General features: G+C 39.4%; 1 protein-coding gene across 2 annotated transcripts in view; it reads left to right on the forward strand.

Annotated features, from left to right (window-relative positions):
• RPAP2 (RNA polymerase II associated protein 2) overlaps nucleotides 1-17,419 on the forward strand; it is a 64,888-nt gene extending 47,469 nt beyond the window's left edge. For both annotated transcript variants that reach the window (XM_042462864.1, XM_042462865.1), the window contains 2 exons: nucleotides 12,154-12,299; nucleotides 16,939-17,419. In XM_042462864.1, the coding sequence (XP_042318798.1) occupies nucleotides 12,154-12,299; nucleotides 16,939-16,943 (151 nt within the window). In that variant the 3' untranslated portion in view covers nucleotides 16,944-17,419. The remainder of the gene's footprint in view (nucleotides 1-12,153; nucleotides 12,300-16,938) is intronic.
• The last annotated feature ends 454 nt before the right edge of the window (nucleotides 17,420-17,873 follow it).

Below are 17,873 nucleotides of genomic sequence, written 5' to 3' on the forward strand. Positions count from 1 at the left end.
TATAAAAGAGAAGACGGCAATAACTTACAATAGAATTATACTAGTGGACAATACCTAAATTAGTCTTTAGTTTAGTCTAAAGTAATGTACACCACACCAGTTTATAAGGGTTACAATGTACAAATAACCTCCAATATTATGTGTGTAGAACCAGGAAATTTGTTGTTAACTGTCCTCAAATCAATCCCAGTTCATGATCCTGTGAATGAGACATCTCCAAAAAACCCCTATCCTCCACTGCTCTGCTCAGATCCTGCAAATTCATAATTGTGACCTTCCTGATTGAGTCTATCCATCTGGTGTGTGGTATCCCTCTCTTTCTATTACCTTGTACCTTTTCTAGCATTGTTGTCTTTTCATGCCTTCTCATGATGTGGCCAAAGTACAAGACACTCAGTCTGATCATCTTGTCTTCCAAGGAGATTTCAGGCTTGATCTGTTCATGGACCCATTCCTTTGTCTTTTTGGCTACCCACGGTATCCTCAGCATTCTTCTCCAACACCACATTTCAAATGAGTTGATTTTCTTCTTTTCCCCTTTCTTCACTATCCAACTCTCACGTCTGTACATGGTGGTGAGGAATACTATGACTTGAATAATTCTCATTTTAGTGCTCAGTTGGACATCTTTACTCTTTAAGATATTTTCTAGTTCTTTGATCGCTGCCCTTCCCATTCCTAATCTTTTTATTTCTTGACTGTAGTCTCCATTCAGATCAGTGTTTGATCCTAGGTACGAGAACTCTCTAACTATTTCAATTTCCTCATTGTCTAGGTTAAATTTAGGCATTTCTCTATGGTTTCTTCCTTGACTTTCCTTAGTAATTGCTCAAAGACTGTTATGTTTTCTGCTAGTAGTATAGTATCATTCACATACCTAAGGCTGTTGATGTTTCTTACTCTTATTTTCACTCCTCTTTCTGAGTCTAACCTTCCTTTTCTTATATTTTCTGCTTAAAGGTTGAACAGATAGGGTGATAGAATGCAGCCTTGCCTGACCCCATCCTCAATATGACACCCCTTTAAATACTTAAGCAGGGTTATCATATCACCTCTGAACTTTCTCTTCTCCAGGCTAAACATGCCCAGCTCCCTAAGTCACTCCTCATAGGGTACAGTTTCCAAACCTTTAACTGTTTTGGTCACCCTATACTTTATATGCTTCTCAACATCCCTTTTGAGTTGTGGTGCCCAGAATTGGACACAGCATTCCAGGTGAGGCCTAACCAAAGCAGAATACAATGGCACTATTACTTCCCTTGATCTAGACAGATCTAGATCTGTCTATCTAGACAAGGACTTCTATCAAGCAGGACTAGAAAATCAGCCCCAAAACTCCAGTGCACAATATACCTTTATTTAGTAATTCCTGGTAGCTAATCCATCCATTCCTGTGCTGTCTTGTCCCTCTTTCTCAAAAAGCTGTGCAAAATGAAACAGACATGGCTGGAGGCAGACCTACAGTTCTGCAGTTCTTCTTCAGAACATTGTCCAATTCCAAGTAACACCTCATGAGTTTTTAGAATTTTTTAATATGTTTTTTTAAACATTGCTGTGAGTTTGCCATCCTTTGTGTGTGTGAGAGAGAAAATCCAGAATGTTTCAATTCTACAAGAAGCAATACTGATTCCTTTTCCTTAACATCTACTGGGAAGTGGGAAATGCGAGAATTTCCATCCCTAATAACTTCACTGCAATATTCACCCCGCATTCGGCATCAGCCTTGGGCTTGAACTCAGCCACTCTGGAGTCTATCTAGTTCTCTGGAGTTCTTCTGATATCCATACCTCCTTTACCATTATGCCATTGTGCAGGGATTTCCCAGCTTTTGTACACATCCTCCACCTCCGCCACCCTGCTCTGAAAGTTTGAGGTGCCTCTCCTAAAGCAGTATCAGCTTAAATTTGCCAAGACATTTGGCCTTGTTCTTTTGCCTTTGGTCCATCTAGTGCTGAAATGGAGCTCTCACGTTTTTTCTCAAGATTTTTCTTATATTGAATTCAGCCCTGTCACAGAAAGAGGTTCCCACTGTTGTCTACAGCAATGTGGACTACAACATGGGGAAATCTCTCTCCCATGTATGAGAGAGAAAGAAGGAAAGAGGAGAGAATTGTATAATCCTTTTATCCTCCTGATTAAGGTTCATTCCTACTCCTTTCAGTGGGACTTCCTCAACAATATCATGCTGTAACATGATAACATGCTTTACCCCTTCTTGAGCCTTGAGGAGAGGTAGGAAGGAAATAAAAGTTGTTGTTGTTGTTGTTGTTGTTGTTAAATATAGCCTTTCTGCTGTCACCATCATTTTCTCCTAAAATGAAAGTCCCATACCAGGTAAGAAAATCCTTGGTGATTATTTAGGCTACAGTCCTACAGGACTGAACTTTGAGGAGCTGGCTTTTCAGGATTCAGCTGTAAGTTGTCATTACCCCATCACTTTCAAGCTCTGTAGTGTTCTATTTAGAGTGTTACCACCAAAGCAGAAAGCGCCCTGCTCATAGATCTGCCATAGATTGAGATAGTAGCATTATAATGATTCTCCTCTGTTTATGGCTCGGTGGTGCCATGGAAAAAGCAGAACATTAAACAAGGTGCAGGATCTTTTTCATTACAACCTTTTAACATGATTAAGTCAAGGCATAATGGGTCATTTGGGGTTTACTTTTCACTCTGCTTCTGAGGATGTTTCTAACAAATGTCATGATGTCAGATTTCAGGTGGAAATGTGCTTTTTAAGTAAGCAGACCTAAAACGTCCCCTGTGCTGATGTTTCACTGTTGTTGGAGAAATGATTTATTGAAGGTCCCTGGCAGGAAAACATGGTCTGGGTTATTGTTGGTTGTGTGTTTTTTTTCTGTTTATCCATTAAGGACTACATTGAATTCTTTATTTTTTAAAATCTTAGATACGCATTACTAAATGCCATGTGCTAGGGGAGACATTTTTCTGCATAATCACATCTCATTAAATATTTAGCTTTATTTTCTCCAGCATCATCATGTTTGCTGATAAATCTCCTCGTATAAGATTGTTAGAGACTGAGGCTGTAATCCTAAATGCACTTAGCTAAGGATAAGGTCCACTGAATCAATAGGGCATACCTCTGAATACGTACACATAGGGTTGAATTGTCAATTCCTGTATTCTTGATATTGCCCCAATGATTTCAAACATATTGAAATCAGTGCAATTTAAGTTAGTTGGCACAATGTGTTGCATTGATTTCACAAGATGTGCTTTAAACATAATTAAATCTGGATTCAGCACATAATGTGCAAGTTAGAATAGTGGCACCTGCAACAAAGTGATGTCCAGTTCTGTCAGGCTGGAACCTTCCTCTTCCAGGATACTCCATTCCACATAGCAGTTAGTAAGAGTGCATAGAAGGGAGCTAAAACCATTAGCCATTCCGGGCCCATTTGTCGGTCCCCTCGGGAATCCCTTAAAGCGTTTGTTGTACATACCTCATGGGGGTATGAAATGGGTATAAATCCGTCCCAGCCCTAACCATTTTGTTCACAGACCCCATGTTCCCTGACTAGGGTTCCCTCTATGTAACTCTCAGATGCAGTCTGAGTCACTGCATTTTTTACGGACCTCTCTTCAGTACTGGTATTTATCACCCTCTTTAACCCCCAAGTTCTCTCTATCCAGCCTTCCACGCTTCTCTTTCTGATAGCCTTGTATGATTCTTAAGGTTGCCTGGTTCTTATATGTCTGTGTGCACACTTGCACATTTCTAAATAAAACACTTTATTTACTTTAGGTGGATAACTCTCTGCAGTTATTACCTATATATACAGGTGAAAAGACCCCCACTATTACCCTCCTATTGAAGCTATAATTTCCTCAAATTTCAGGGAGATGCTAGCATTGCAGGTGGAAACTCCCCCCCCCTTTTTTTTTTTTAGGGTAACAATACAGTACAATATTATACGGTTCTGTTGAGAAAAGCCACAGTAAGCCAGTCTGAAACAGCCCACTGACTGCTTACATAGACATGTGCTCTTACTGTACTGGATCAAAACAATGAAGCTACTAGGAGAGTGGTTCAAAAATCTGGTTCTCTGTATTTGTCCCCACTAGTGTTTTATAACCCTGTTGCCTCTCACTCCTTAATTGAGGGAACTCTATAGGCAAATTAAAATATTTCAATTCACCACATACATGCCACTTAAACCAGGATTACTGTTATTCAAAATCTTCCCATTCATACCCAGCAGACTTCATGCTATTTGCAACTGCATTTCCCATATATAAAATGTATTGGCATCCCAAAAGTCTAAAGAGAGAATTTGCCCAGTAGAGTAGAAAGCAGCCTTTCCCAACCTGGTGCCCTCCAGATGTTTTAGATTACAACTCTTGCCAATCCCATTGGCTTTCTTATGCAGTTGTTGTAATTGTGTGCCTACAAGTAATTTCTGATTTATGACGATTTTAAGGCGACCCTATCATGGGTCACCTACCACGTCTTTTTCATGGAGTCGCAATGATCCAGATCTTCAGTAGTGAGAACTCACTGCTGGAGAGATCTGGATTGCATGGAAAATCATTTTCAAAATGGAGGCACCTCCATTTTCAAAATGATTTGGCACCCCAGGAACATCTGCTGCCTTTTCCTCCTCTTCCCCCCCCCCCCCCCAGCCGTGCTGTGTCCTCCTTTCTCTTCATTTCTCATTTCACCCAGGCATGTACTCCTTACATTGGCTGCCACACCAGTCTGGCTCTGCAATCTTTTATACATGTACCAGGGAGTCAGCTACATTGAATTTAGTGGGGATATTTTCTCAAAAGTCTTCTGCGATGGTGATGCTGGTGATGGTGATAATAACGATTTTAGTAAACCATGTTAAAATCCAAGGAAACAGTACACTATGTGAGATGGACTCAAGAAATGTGTTCTGTGTACTCCTACGTATGTGCCCTTGTACTGCACAGGCCAGCTCATTCATGTTGGATGAAATGGCTCATGTACAAAAAGCTTACACGATTTACGTTCAGTAAGAAATAATTAAAATATTCTAATACTAGGTATTTGAGTGTCTGTTGTTATTGCACTGGCAGTTTTTTCTTACAGGGAAACTATTTTATCAAAAACTAGGGATTTATCACGACTTCGTTTTGGTTGAAGAGAGAGCTGGGGAAGGATGTTATAAATGTCTTCCCTGTTAACCAGATGCCTTTTAATAGCTTGTAGAATAGTTGCACAGTGCTGTTTCTTGTCTTAACATGAATTTTCACTCAAGCCTTTTCTTGTGTAACATATGTGGAGTAGCCAGCTTAACAGGGATTTATCATTCTGATCCACCTTTGGCACTCTAGCTTTCTTTTTCTGTTCCTTAGTTTTATGAAGATCCACTTACCATATGCCGAATGAAAGGATGACGGAGGCTGCACTGCTGGGGGCGGTATCTGTAATCTGCTCCATGCAACATTTTTGTTATATAATGCAGTTTTGGAACTCTGGATATAAGATATAGGTAGTCTCTTTCAGGCACGTGGAGATATTGCTTTACTACTCACAAGTAATCAAAGGAAGTGTAACTATTGTAAGGGAGTAGGAGGCAATTCCCAAGGGATTTCTTAAAGCCAAGGTTTCTGCATGACAGCTGGAGTGTGTTCTGCCTGCATTGCCCCCTCCAAATGATACTGCTGGCACTTCCAAGAAAAATTTTCAGCAGTGATGCACCTTTGCAGAAGAACAAATGTGTGTTCCTGAGGATTTTGGGTAGTTCTCCAGGAGGGCACACTCAGTTCTTCTTCTTACGCTGTCTTGTGTGAATCACAAGTGTATGCTGGAGCATTCCCAGCACTTGTATGTGACTGCATATTTCAGGGGAGAATTAGTAGAGATAGGCAAGCTGTTTATGTATTTGAAATAAATACAGTCGGCCCTCCATATCCATGGATTTTTTATCTATGGATTCAATCATCCACAGCTTGAATTAAAAAAAAATACAAATTTCAATAAACAAACCTTGATTTTTCCATTTTATATAAAGGACACCATTTTACTATGCCATTGTGTTTAATGGGACTTGAGCATCCATGGATTTGTTATCCACGGGGGCAGTCCTGGAACCAAACCTCAGCAGATGCCAAGGGGCCCATAGTAGTGTAAATGTTGGTTTAAAATAAGTACTAATTTATAATAACTTTTGTTTGTTGTTGTGTACCTTCACGTCATTTCTGACTTACGGCACCCCAAGGATGAACATATTACGGGGGTTTCTTGGCAGGATTTGTTCAGAGGGGGTTTGTCTTTGCCTGTGATTTGCACAACACACAATGGGTTTCCATGGCCAAGCAGGGATTTGAACCCTGGTATCCAGAGTTGTAGTCCAATGCTCAAACCACTACACCATACCGCCCCTATTGTTATGTGCCTTCACGTCCATTCCAACTTGAGACAACCCTGTCCTAGGATTTTCTTAATAGGATTTATTTAGATGTGTGATGCATTTGCCTTCCTCTGGGGCTGAGAGCCTGTGACTTGCCCAAGGGTATGCCATGAGTTTTCCTAGCTGAGCAGGAATTCAAATCCTGGTTTCCCTGAGTTCTAGTCCAATACTCAAACTACTACACCATGCTGGCTCAATAAATATCTTATATTTATAAAAAATAAATTTGTGGTTAATAAATTAGTATTAAAGTATTAATTTTAATTTTATTTATATCCCTTTTCCCCCACCAAAGAACCAAAGGCAGCAAGCTTATTATCTTCTCTCACACACTCACAAATTTTATTCTCACAACTTTATGAAGTAAGCTCAACTGTGAGAAAGTACCTGTTCCATGGTCACTCTGTAAGAGGAAATTTCAGCCTTATCCCACCTGTCCTGAGCCAGAACTCTTAAAACTGCTACCCCAGGCCAGTTTGTTGAAATACATTTGTCTACTGTTACTAGTCTTCTGATTGAGAAATCCCTGCCATGCTTACAAAGAACCCGAAAGTTTCCTAAAAACAGAGTTTCAAAATCATATCCATGTGGTGGCGCTATCTCTCCCATGACGGATAAAGCCAGCCAGCTGCTTTATGGAGGATGTCTGAAACAAAAATGAACTTATTATGGACAAAGTTTTTAGGGTTGCTGGTAACTTTACTCCATGATTGTACAAAATGTTGTGTCTGCTGTTGATCTACTATTGTTTCTATAACAAGATTTTTTTTAATGGCCTAGGAATCAGTTGCAGAAGAATGGCAATACTTTTCTATTACCCACACCCACACTTTTTCACACTGTCATTTTACCTCCCCAGTTAGAGCCAAAGCTTGCAGGGGACTTTTACTTTTGGGACTACAACTTCCAGAATTCCTTGACCAGCATGAGTCATCTTGGTGCTGTTACCTAAAAGTAACTTTTGCAACCTCTGGTCATAAGTGGGACATGGAACAACAAGAACTCTTTTACAGACCTCCTCTGAACAAATCTTGCTAAGAAAACCCCATGAAAGGGTCACCATAAGTCAGAAACTACTTGAAGGTACAGAACAACAACAAAAGCTTTCTGCCTATATAACTTTAGCAGCCCCCCACTAGTAGAGTTTCACACCACATTTGGGGGCAGGAGAAGGACACCTCGACTAACCCATTCCAGTAATCAGCAACAGAAATTAAGAACTGTCGTTTTATAAATCTTTTCAAAAAGCCATTTACTGTGGAAGAAAAACAGCTATGGGTTCTGTCCTTTCAAAGTGCCCAGCATATTCTGGCGTATGTTCCCAACTCCGTAAAACAAAATTTTGAAAACTCTATGGTGTCTGTTTCCCTCTTGCTGTGGCTATTTCAGAACCATTGCACGCAGCATGGTTATTTATTTATTTTTAAATTCACGTATTAGTACTGCTTCAAGGAATGGAGGCACTAGCTGAGAAAATGCACTGCTCTGATTACTCGCACCGCCTCCCATTGATCTGTAGCTCCCGAGAGTTATTTGATTCATATTTTATGTGCCCACTGGCGATGGGTAAAGTTTAAATTAAATAATCATCTGAAAGGCCTCTGTGGTAAAGTGTCCAGGCACTTTGTAGAAATCATAACACACAACAAGTCAAGTTTGGTACATTAAAAGCCTTGGTATCACACACGTGATGGGTTGAGATTGAGCAGCTCCTGCTTTTGTTAGGCAGGATATAAATAAAGAATAGGAACACTTTATATACTGTACTTCTTTTTGTTTTAAATTAGAAAATCATAGGTTTGCAGGTTTACACTTTAATGTCTCAGTGGAGGTGCCATCTGACTTACCTGTCATACTTACATCCATTGCTCTACTTTGTTAGTTCTGTGTCCTCTGAGTTACTGGTGGATGGTGATCTCAGCATTGGGGGGGGGGGGTTCATTCTGCTTCTTATAGGATGTGTCTCTATTCAAAACATGGGCATAGGTAGGTAACAGCGACCCTCCAAACTGAGTGACACTTTTCCTGGATCACTAAGATGCTTTGAATGTGACAATCTAAAGGCTTTCATCACTGGCATCCATAATTTATTGTGGGTTTTTTAGGCTATGTGGCTATGTTCTAGAAGAGTTTGTTTCTAACATTTCTCTAGCATCTGTGGTTGGCTTCTTCAGAGAATACTGTCATGGAAGTGAGTGGAGTATATGTATAAACACAGATGATCTTCTCCATGGCTCCAGATGGTGAAAGTGTCATCCGCATATTGGAACCATGTTGGTGCTGTTTCCAGGGCTTGCCTTTCAAAGTGTCCATGTAAAAGTTTGCTATCACAGGGCTTAGAGGGCTTCCCATGAGTACCCTATCTCTCTGTTTCAAGTTCTTCCATCATATGATGCTACAAAAATTATGGGATAGGGAAGAAACAAGGAGTCCCAAGATCTAACCTGGTGAATTGACCATAGCATGTATCTGATGATGTAATGGCTCAAAAGTTGTGGATCCGTAGATAGATTGGCATATAATGCAGCATCAGCAATGAAGAAAGATGTTAAAGTAACCATTGAAGTCCCAGAACCTCTCACTAGTAGTGATGAGTGCTAGGACTAACAGTTTTACATCAAAAACATCTGAGAGGACACTGTTGCCCATTCCTAAAATACTGTACGTTTCTCCAGAATTCTGGTTGCTGAGAGCTGTGTGTTGGCTGTGTTGGTTACAAGAGACACTTGTGCACCACCATATTCGTTGGCTGGCACTGATGTAGGTAGCCAGACTTGTATATAGCACTATACACCACATACTTTGTATATGATATGTCACCAAAGCAACCCAGACAGAGTGCTGAACAGGATGTATGTTTCATTTAGCAATTTTAATCGCAAAATTTTATCACAAAAATGTGTACCCTAGAAATACTATATTTGTCATCAGGCAAGCAGTATGACAAAGAAATGTTGTGTTTTGTAGTGTTTAGAACAGTGGTTCCCAACCTGTGGGTCGGGACCCCTTTGGGGGTCGAATGACCCTTTCATGGGGGTCGCCTAAGGCCATTGGAAAACACCTATTTAATTACAGTTATGAAGTAGCAATGAAAATAATTTCATGGGTTTGGGTCACCACAACATGAGGAACTCTATTAAAGGGTCGCGGCATTAGGAAGGTTGGGAACCACTGGTTTAGAACATTGGACTGAATCCTTAGAGGTTTAGGTTCAGCTCCTCACCCAGCGTTGAAGTTCAGTGGATGATCTCGAGTCAGTCATCAACTCTCAGCCATCTCATGGGGTTGTAAGGTTAAGGGGTTGAGGATAGCTTGTACAATCTTGAGCTCTCTTAAGAAAAGATGTATGATATATTTGAAAACCAGTGAAATCATTCCATCAACAGCTACTCTGTACAGTAATCATAACTTCATCAGCTGGTAGGTTCATGATGTCAGAATTAAGCCCTTCATGTTGTATTATGTTGTGTGCTACACCATTTTCAAGAAGGCACCATAGGATTGCAAATAAGTTGTTCGTAAATATGTTATATGCAATTGCCAAGCTGACTTATACAATTGGTCCATTCATTCTGCTTTGGAAGCAGCTCAACAAAGTCTCAAACAACAATTGTGTTAGTATGACCCATTAAGGCAAGCCAAGGCAGCTGTTAGGCCTCCAGATGTTGTTGGACTGCAGTTCTCATCAACTGTGACCATTGGCTATGTCGGATTATGATTATGAGAGTTGAAATCCAACAACATCTAGAAGGCCCCATGTTTCTCATTATTGCTTCAAATAGAGATGGCAGTGGTTGAATCCAGGCCCTTACACATATAAAGCATGTGGTATAACCACTGGAACTTCGTCTGCCTCCACTGCTCTATGCCACATGCACAGGTTTGTATAAAATCTTACTTATACAGAAACAAAGGACCGATTAGAGGAAATTTTGTCTGCATGGATTAGACAGCACTAAATGCTGCTCTTTATCTATTACAGGGCAGAACAAAAATTGGCAAACATCAGTTAAAACACACATCAGTTTAAGAGGACAAATAAAATGTACACATATTAAAACAATCCATATCTAAAATTCATTATTTAAAATTCACAATTTAAAAATCATCTGTATGCTCTTTTAAATTCAGACAATGCATTTAGCTGTTGAATCTCTTCCGGCAGGCCATTCCACAGTCTAGGGGTGGCTGAAGAAGTCCTCTGGCTGACAGTTGCTAACCTAGTCTGGCTGACTGGAGTAGATGTCAGCCAGGGGACCTGAGTTTATGGGCGGATTATATGGGAGAAGGCAATCCTGTAGGTAACCTGGACCCAAACCGTGTAGGGTTTTAAAGGTAATAGCTAACACTTTGTACCTTGCCAGTGATTTTAATATTGGTGTAATGTGACCACTCCTGGATGTCCCAGAAATCAGTCTGGCTGCTGGGGTTTGAACTATCTGTTTCCAAACTTGGTACAGAGGTAGCATATTGCTGAAGTCCAACCTTAGGGCTACCAGCATGTGCCACTATCTTTAGGTCCTCCAATTCTAGGAAGGGGCACAGTTGGCATATAAACCGAAGCTGATAACAGGTACTCCTGACTGTTGCATCTATCTGAGCTGATACTTGGAGGGACGGACCCAGGAGCACTCTCAAACTGTGAACACAGTTTTCAGGGGCAGAATAACCGCATCCAAAACAGGTTGACACACCTCCAGCCCCAGATTAGGATCCTTGATAATATGCACCTCTATCTTGTCTGGATTCAGTTTCAAATTGTTTTTCTTCATCCAGCCCATTACCTCTTCCAAGCATTCATTCAGAGGAGACACATTATCCTTATCTGAATCTGTTTTGAAGACATGGAGTAGTATATTTGGGTGTCATCAGTATACTGATAACATCCCACCCCATGCCTCCAGATGATCTCTCAGTGGTCTCATGTAGATGTTGAGTAGCTCTGGGGATAGAATAGCACCTTGTGGTATGCCATATAACAGCTCCTTTTTAAAGGAGCCCATTAATATATGTGGAATAAGGCAAACATATTTGGAGATAATATGAACATATGTGGAATAAGGTGAACATATTTGGAGATAATATGAACATGTCATCCTCACCAAAACTCTTGAGCAGATCCCAGTCATTTATTAATGTTTCATTTTTCAGTAAATCCTAGAATTTCATTTCTTGCCGCCACTATTTGCCAGACATCCTTTCCGAAAAAGTCAGTTCAGGCACAGGTATCTGTCTTTCTTACTGAAAACAACTGCAGAGATTTAAGGTGACACAAGGTGTTTTTTGTGCTTCATTCTTTTGTCTATCTGGGCTCACTGTTTTTACACCCGAATTACGAGCTGCATATAATATCTACTTGCAAAAATCATTGTGTGTTGGCGACTTGGTACTAAATATCAAATTCTGATAAGTAGCCATGGGGTATTTTATGTGTTTGCCCTGACTTACAGTTGGAACTAGCTTCAAATGTGCTGGTACAGCATTTGAATTTGATGAGTTGTAATTTGGTGTTGAATTACTGCTGGAAGACATAGATTTGCTCTTGTTTCTTCTTGACTGTTCCAAAGAGACCATGCTATATTATTGGAAACTATAAGTTGAAAGAAGTTTCATAAGTTACGAGTAATTTTTGAAACAATTTAATAGTTGATATTTCATTCTGACAATATCTCATCCTCCCTCCCCTTCTTCCTATTGATAATGGCAAATAGATATATATGCACATATTTATTTTTAACATACTGTCTTTCAGGTTGTCAGAAAATATTCCTGTATTTGCAAATTGCCAACAGAGCCGAGGATATACACAGTTTCTGACGACTTTGCTTGAAGAATTGCATTTCAAACATGAAGACTTAGAAAGTTTAACAAGAACATTTAGAATTGGTTATCTTAATGGTCAGTTCATTTATTGTTGTATGTTTGTTTGTTTGTTTCCCTGACTACTCCCTTCTAACTGTGTTTCCTGTAAGATCCCCAGCCTTGAGGTTTATTAGCAACAAAAAAAAACCTAGGCAAAGAAGTTACTAAAATTATATGTTTTTCTGATTGAAGAACTTCTGTCTGATTATGATGTTAAAAAGACACTTATGCCTGATCAACATTTGTGGCATGCATAGACTGGTCTTTTCCAGTCAGGTGTTCTGTAGGACTGCTACATCCATCAGCCCTAGCAAGTATCACTATTGGTCAGGAATTATGTAAGTTATAGTCTCAAACATTAATGGCCACTAGGTTGGTGAAGATGGATGTAGACCCTTCAGCAACCATATGTTCTACTGCGGAATCAACACAGAATGAGCATATAAATACATGGACCTGAGATGTGGGTTTGAGTGAGGGTTAAGTTTGGACTGTCCATCCTGTTTGGACCATTTGGGGAGTTATCCAAAAAGGTAACTTTTAGCATCCTGTATTGCAGCTACAGATCTGTAACCTAGCATTATGGATCTGTAGCTGCTCCATATTTGGTTGCACTATATACTGTATTCACAATCATGGCACTATTGCCACAGTCATAATGCTCTGTGAGCCTCCCCTTAAATTCTAGGGAGCAGCTGCTGAGATCTGATCTGCTGGTGATTGGGGTGTAGCAGGATGATGTTTTCGGCCCCCTCCTGCCAGCAAGAGAGCCAGTGTGGTTTGAATGTTGGACTCTGAAGACCAGGGTTCCATTCTACATTCATCTACAGAAATCTACTAAGTGAATCACACATTCTCAGCTCTAGAAAACCCCATGATAGGTTCATCTAAGGATCACCATAAGACAACAACAACTTGAAGGCACACAATACACTGCCTCAAAGAGTGCTGGAGTCTCCTTCTTTGGTAGTTTATAAACAGAGACTGGATGGCCATCTGTCAGGGGTGCTTTGATTTTGTGTTCCTACATGGCAAGGGATTGGACTGGATGGGCCTGATAGTCTCTTCCAATTCTGTGATTCTAACAACAAATATCCGCCAGCATATTATAACAATAAGAAGTGGGACCCTGTCACAGTTTCTCACCACGTTAGAGATTATTGACAAGAGGGGCTGGAAACATCATCCTGCTGTACACCGATTGCCTCCAGAAGAGACCACTATCTCTTTAAGCAGCTGCTGGCTGCTAAGGAAAGTTTGGGTATTTTGGGCCAGGAATGATGATACTTAATTATGCATTTGTATCCAAATCAGTGATGAAGGATCTTGACCAGCATTTGTACCTGCTTTACAATCCAGCAAGTACAAGTGCAGGGGGGGGGGAAACTAAAATCAATACAGAATGAGCAGTATCACTGCTAGGGAGAAGTCTCTGTGGGTCATAGCAAATAACAGTGTCATAGAGAAGGGTCAAAATACCACAATTGCATACATACAGGTTACACTTATTTATTTCATTTATGTTGCCTTTTTCCTTGCACAGGATTTAAAGTGTCCTTTCATTTTCTTTCTCTACATGTACATGATTTGCACATCCATTTTAATATACTCAGTTGCTTCTAGGAGACATTTCCATTTAACATATAAAGATGTGGTTTTATTAGAGTGGGGAAAGGTAAGGAAATTATGAGGAAATGGCTGGGACTGAAAGATAAGATTAGTATGATTACCCAGACTGTTGTGTTTCTCATTTAAGCTTGCACCCTGTCCTTATTAAAATGTTTAGTTGTTGATGTTGTATTTAAGGAGGTTATTAGCTTCATCCAGATCTTATTAGCACCATCAAATATGTAGAGTTTTAGAATAAGTTACGCAGCGTTATATTCAAAACAGAACATGTCTCTGGCCAGCCCTTGCTAGGCCTCGGTGAAGGTTTTCTCTTCAGTTACATATTACCACACTGTAGGAAGGATGTGGACAAGCCAAAGAAGATTCACAGGAGAGGAATTAGGTGATAAAGGTTTCAGAATGCAATACACATGAAGCAAGATTGATAGGGCCAGTGTGTATGTGTTTAGCACACAGAAAAGTAGATTGGGCAGGAAACCATGAAGAAGTAACAAAGATTGCCAAATATATATATATATTGGGGGGGGGAGGGGGCAAACGGCTTTTTTCATCACTTCTGAAAGAAGGTTAGAAGTGCAGTCCTATGCATATAGACTCAAAAGTCCCACTGTGTTCAGTTATCCTCTATTAAAGATGGAAAATTTGAATGTGTAGTAATTTGAAGCCATTGGAGGAGAGGGTTGTCACATTTTCCTGGGTTTTGTCCTCTCCAAAAAAAATAAATAAATCAGAAATGCTCAGAAATGTTGGGGGAAATCATATTAACCATCTTGGTAGACTGAAATGAGCTTTGTTATATTGTGGTGATGGTGATTTCCCTCCTTTTTACCAGTTTGGGACTCAAGGTGACTTAACAACAGTCAAAATAAAGATAAGAAATCACAGCATACCAAAGTTGAAAAACAGATTATACAAGGCCTGTTTCCCAGATATATATCGACAGACAGACAGACAGACACACACACACACACACACAGGTCCCTGAATGTGAAAAAACTGCAAATAAAAAAGTTATTCTTTTTATTTGCAAGAACACCTCTCTAGGAATCTCCAGGTCCTCCAGTGCAACTCTGTAGTCAACATCTGGCAGATGTTGATCACAGAATCATGCTAGAGGACCTACAAATGCCTAGAGCAGTGTTTTCTCTAGGAACTTCTAGATTCTCCAGCACAACTCTATGGTCAGTTTCTAGCAGAATTGCGCTGGAGGACCTTGAGATTTCCAGAGAGAACATATTAATCAAAACCACAAATAATAAAATCAAAAGTCAAAGCCACAAATGTGGCAGGCCAACTGTGGTGTGTGTGTGTGTGTGTGTGTGTGTGTTCACCATTCAGATTTTTAACTGTTTGGGGAAAGATGTAAGGAGGCTGCCAATCTAGCCTCTCTGGGAAGGTAATTCCAGAGTCTGTGGTCAGTCACTGAGAAGGCCCTCTCTCATGGTCCCACCATATGAGAAACATAAACTATTTTATATATAATTTCATTTGACAAAAAATTTGCTATGGTTGGTATATTTAAAATATAGTTAATTCAAGCTGTATCCACACTGCAGTTTGAATAATTCAGTCCTTTTTCAGTTTTATTTTGTTTGTTGTCATTGTTACAAATGGGGCTACAGGACTGTAACAACCTCTTGAGGTTTTGCAGTTTATTAAGAGCAGACAAAATCCATAAAACAGAAGACACATCAAGATTAATTTTAAAAATGACCCCTTCTTGTTGTCTGTAGTGTCAACTACACATACAATTCCCATAAAAAGAACTGAGAAAAGAAAACCAAGACCAGCAATTGCAATGATCTGATACTGTCTAATCTTATGTAAAATTTGTCGTGTTACATAGCTTTTAGAAATAATTTGAGGGGCAATATATATATATATATATATATATATATATATATATATATATGATTTTTCCAATTTTTTCCCTAGGGGAAAGAAGTCTATGGGTAAATTAGAGAAGACTCTTTTCCCCCCCATCCCCCCCCCCAAGACCTTCATATCTTTGTTCCATAGTGAGTCTGGTTAGCCCTACCATTAAGAACAATGAGGAAGCCATCTCAGGTGGTACATTTAGTGATGGTGGGCCCACCAATAATTAAAAAGTATATATGTGATAGATATTTCGCTTCACTTCTAATGAGGAAGAGAAGCCCTTATGGGGCTTTCTATTTTCTTGAGCCAAAATAATTTGACTATCTTTGGGTACTGTGCTCCTTGACGTGGATTGGGAAAGCTACCATCTGCTATTCCACCTCAGGCAATAAAATGCCTTGTATTGGCTCTGCTAGTGAATAAGTTTACAGCACAAGTTTGCTACATCATCATTTGAACTTTGACTATTAGGAGAGGAGGGTCCTAAACTAAATCTCTGTTTGTCAGAGGGAACTAGCAATCTTTTGATGCTGATGTTAAAAGGAATGATAAATTGAGAGTTGCAGTCCATCAGTTTCTGGAGGACCATGCAGTTCACACTGCTGTATTACAGCAGGGAAGGAAGTTCCAGAATATACTGTTCTGAAACAATTTGGGATTTATTATTTTTCGCTTTGAATGCATATATGAATTTTCCATATGAAAAGAATGTCACCCCTGTTGAGCATTACAACAGGGACTCACAGTATGTGGCCCTCCATATAGTATAGGACTACAGTTCCCATCATCCCTCACTACTGGCTCTGCTGGCTAGGATTGATGGGTGTTGCAGACCAGCAACAACTGAAGGGCCACTTATTCCTCACCTTTGTATTCTAGATTCAGAAGGAATTTTATAGGTTTTTTGTTCAGCTCACTTGCCACTGAATCACACAGCACTCCTTTTACTATGTCAGTGAAACTCTGAAATTTACAATCTGTTTCATATATGTGTTTTCTAATTCTTTTCATCTTAGTTTCTCATATATATCTTTATACGTAGATTGAGTACCTAAAAGTCTACATACTTCGTAGATGACATTTTACCTCTTAGTTAAAAAAACATTTGCTTTATTATCAACACCTCCATAGTACTGATGAAGCTTTTTGTTCTTTTCTTTTCTTGCAGAGTAAGATTATCATCTTGCGCTTCCGTTCCTAGGCCAGACATCTAAACAGGACTGAACTGACATTGTTGGTGGCTTGAGAATTCAATTTCAAAATATGATATTAAGGAGAAAAATAAAAACTCATTGGACTATTATCAACTGGTTTCTGTGAATAAATAAATCCTGTAAATGTTCTTTGAGAATGTGGACTAATAATCCACCATTGAATTTATCAAGCCAAACTGAATGATTTTTTTAAAAAATCATGATTTAACAAAAAACACCTTTAAAATACTTTATGAATATTAAATATTTTTCTCTCTTTCATATAAATGACTCATATAAGTTTTTAAAATATAAATACTGGACATCTTTCCAGCAGGTCTCACCAGTGGAATTCCAGAGGGAGTATGTGCATCTATATGTGTACCTTTTGTTTTTCATAAGAAAATTGTATCATTCAACATTTGTTGAAAAAAATAAAGCAAATTATAATGTTGATTTTCAACTTTTTCCCCCTTCAAGGAAAAGGTGCCCTGAAATGGCTTTTCAGGTTTCTTAATCAAGTATCAAAGACGAAAAACTGCAGTTTCATTTCAGTAGTCCCACAGTGATACAACATCTGGATTGTCAAGGACTTTCCAGTAAATTGATATGAGAAGAACTTGGTGGTACAAACAGCACATGTCTCAGTATTGTTTTTTACAATTTTCTGTCATTGTACAGTTCTTTCTTACTCTGAAACTTGAGTACAGGTTCTTGATTTGCATCTTCAGGAATAAGAGAGAGCACAATACTTTCTAAAATTATGTTCCACGTAATATAGACCTGAATGAGAAACTGGAGGTCTTCTAGTCCAGCTCCTTGCTCAGTGTAGGATCTACAATGCAGGGTGCAACTGAGCACCCCTGTAGATAACCATCCAGCTTCTTCCGCTGAAGAAAAGTTTACTGCC

This window comes from Sceloporus undulatus, chromosome 4 (assembly GCF_019175285.1).
Source record: "Sceloporus undulatus isolate JIND9_A2432 ecotype Alabama chromosome 4, SceUnd_v1.1, whole genome shotgun sequence".
In the NCBI taxonomy this organism is placed as follows: Eukaryota; Metazoa; Chordata; class Lepidosauria; order Squamata; family Phrynosomatidae; genus Sceloporus; species Sceloporus undulatus.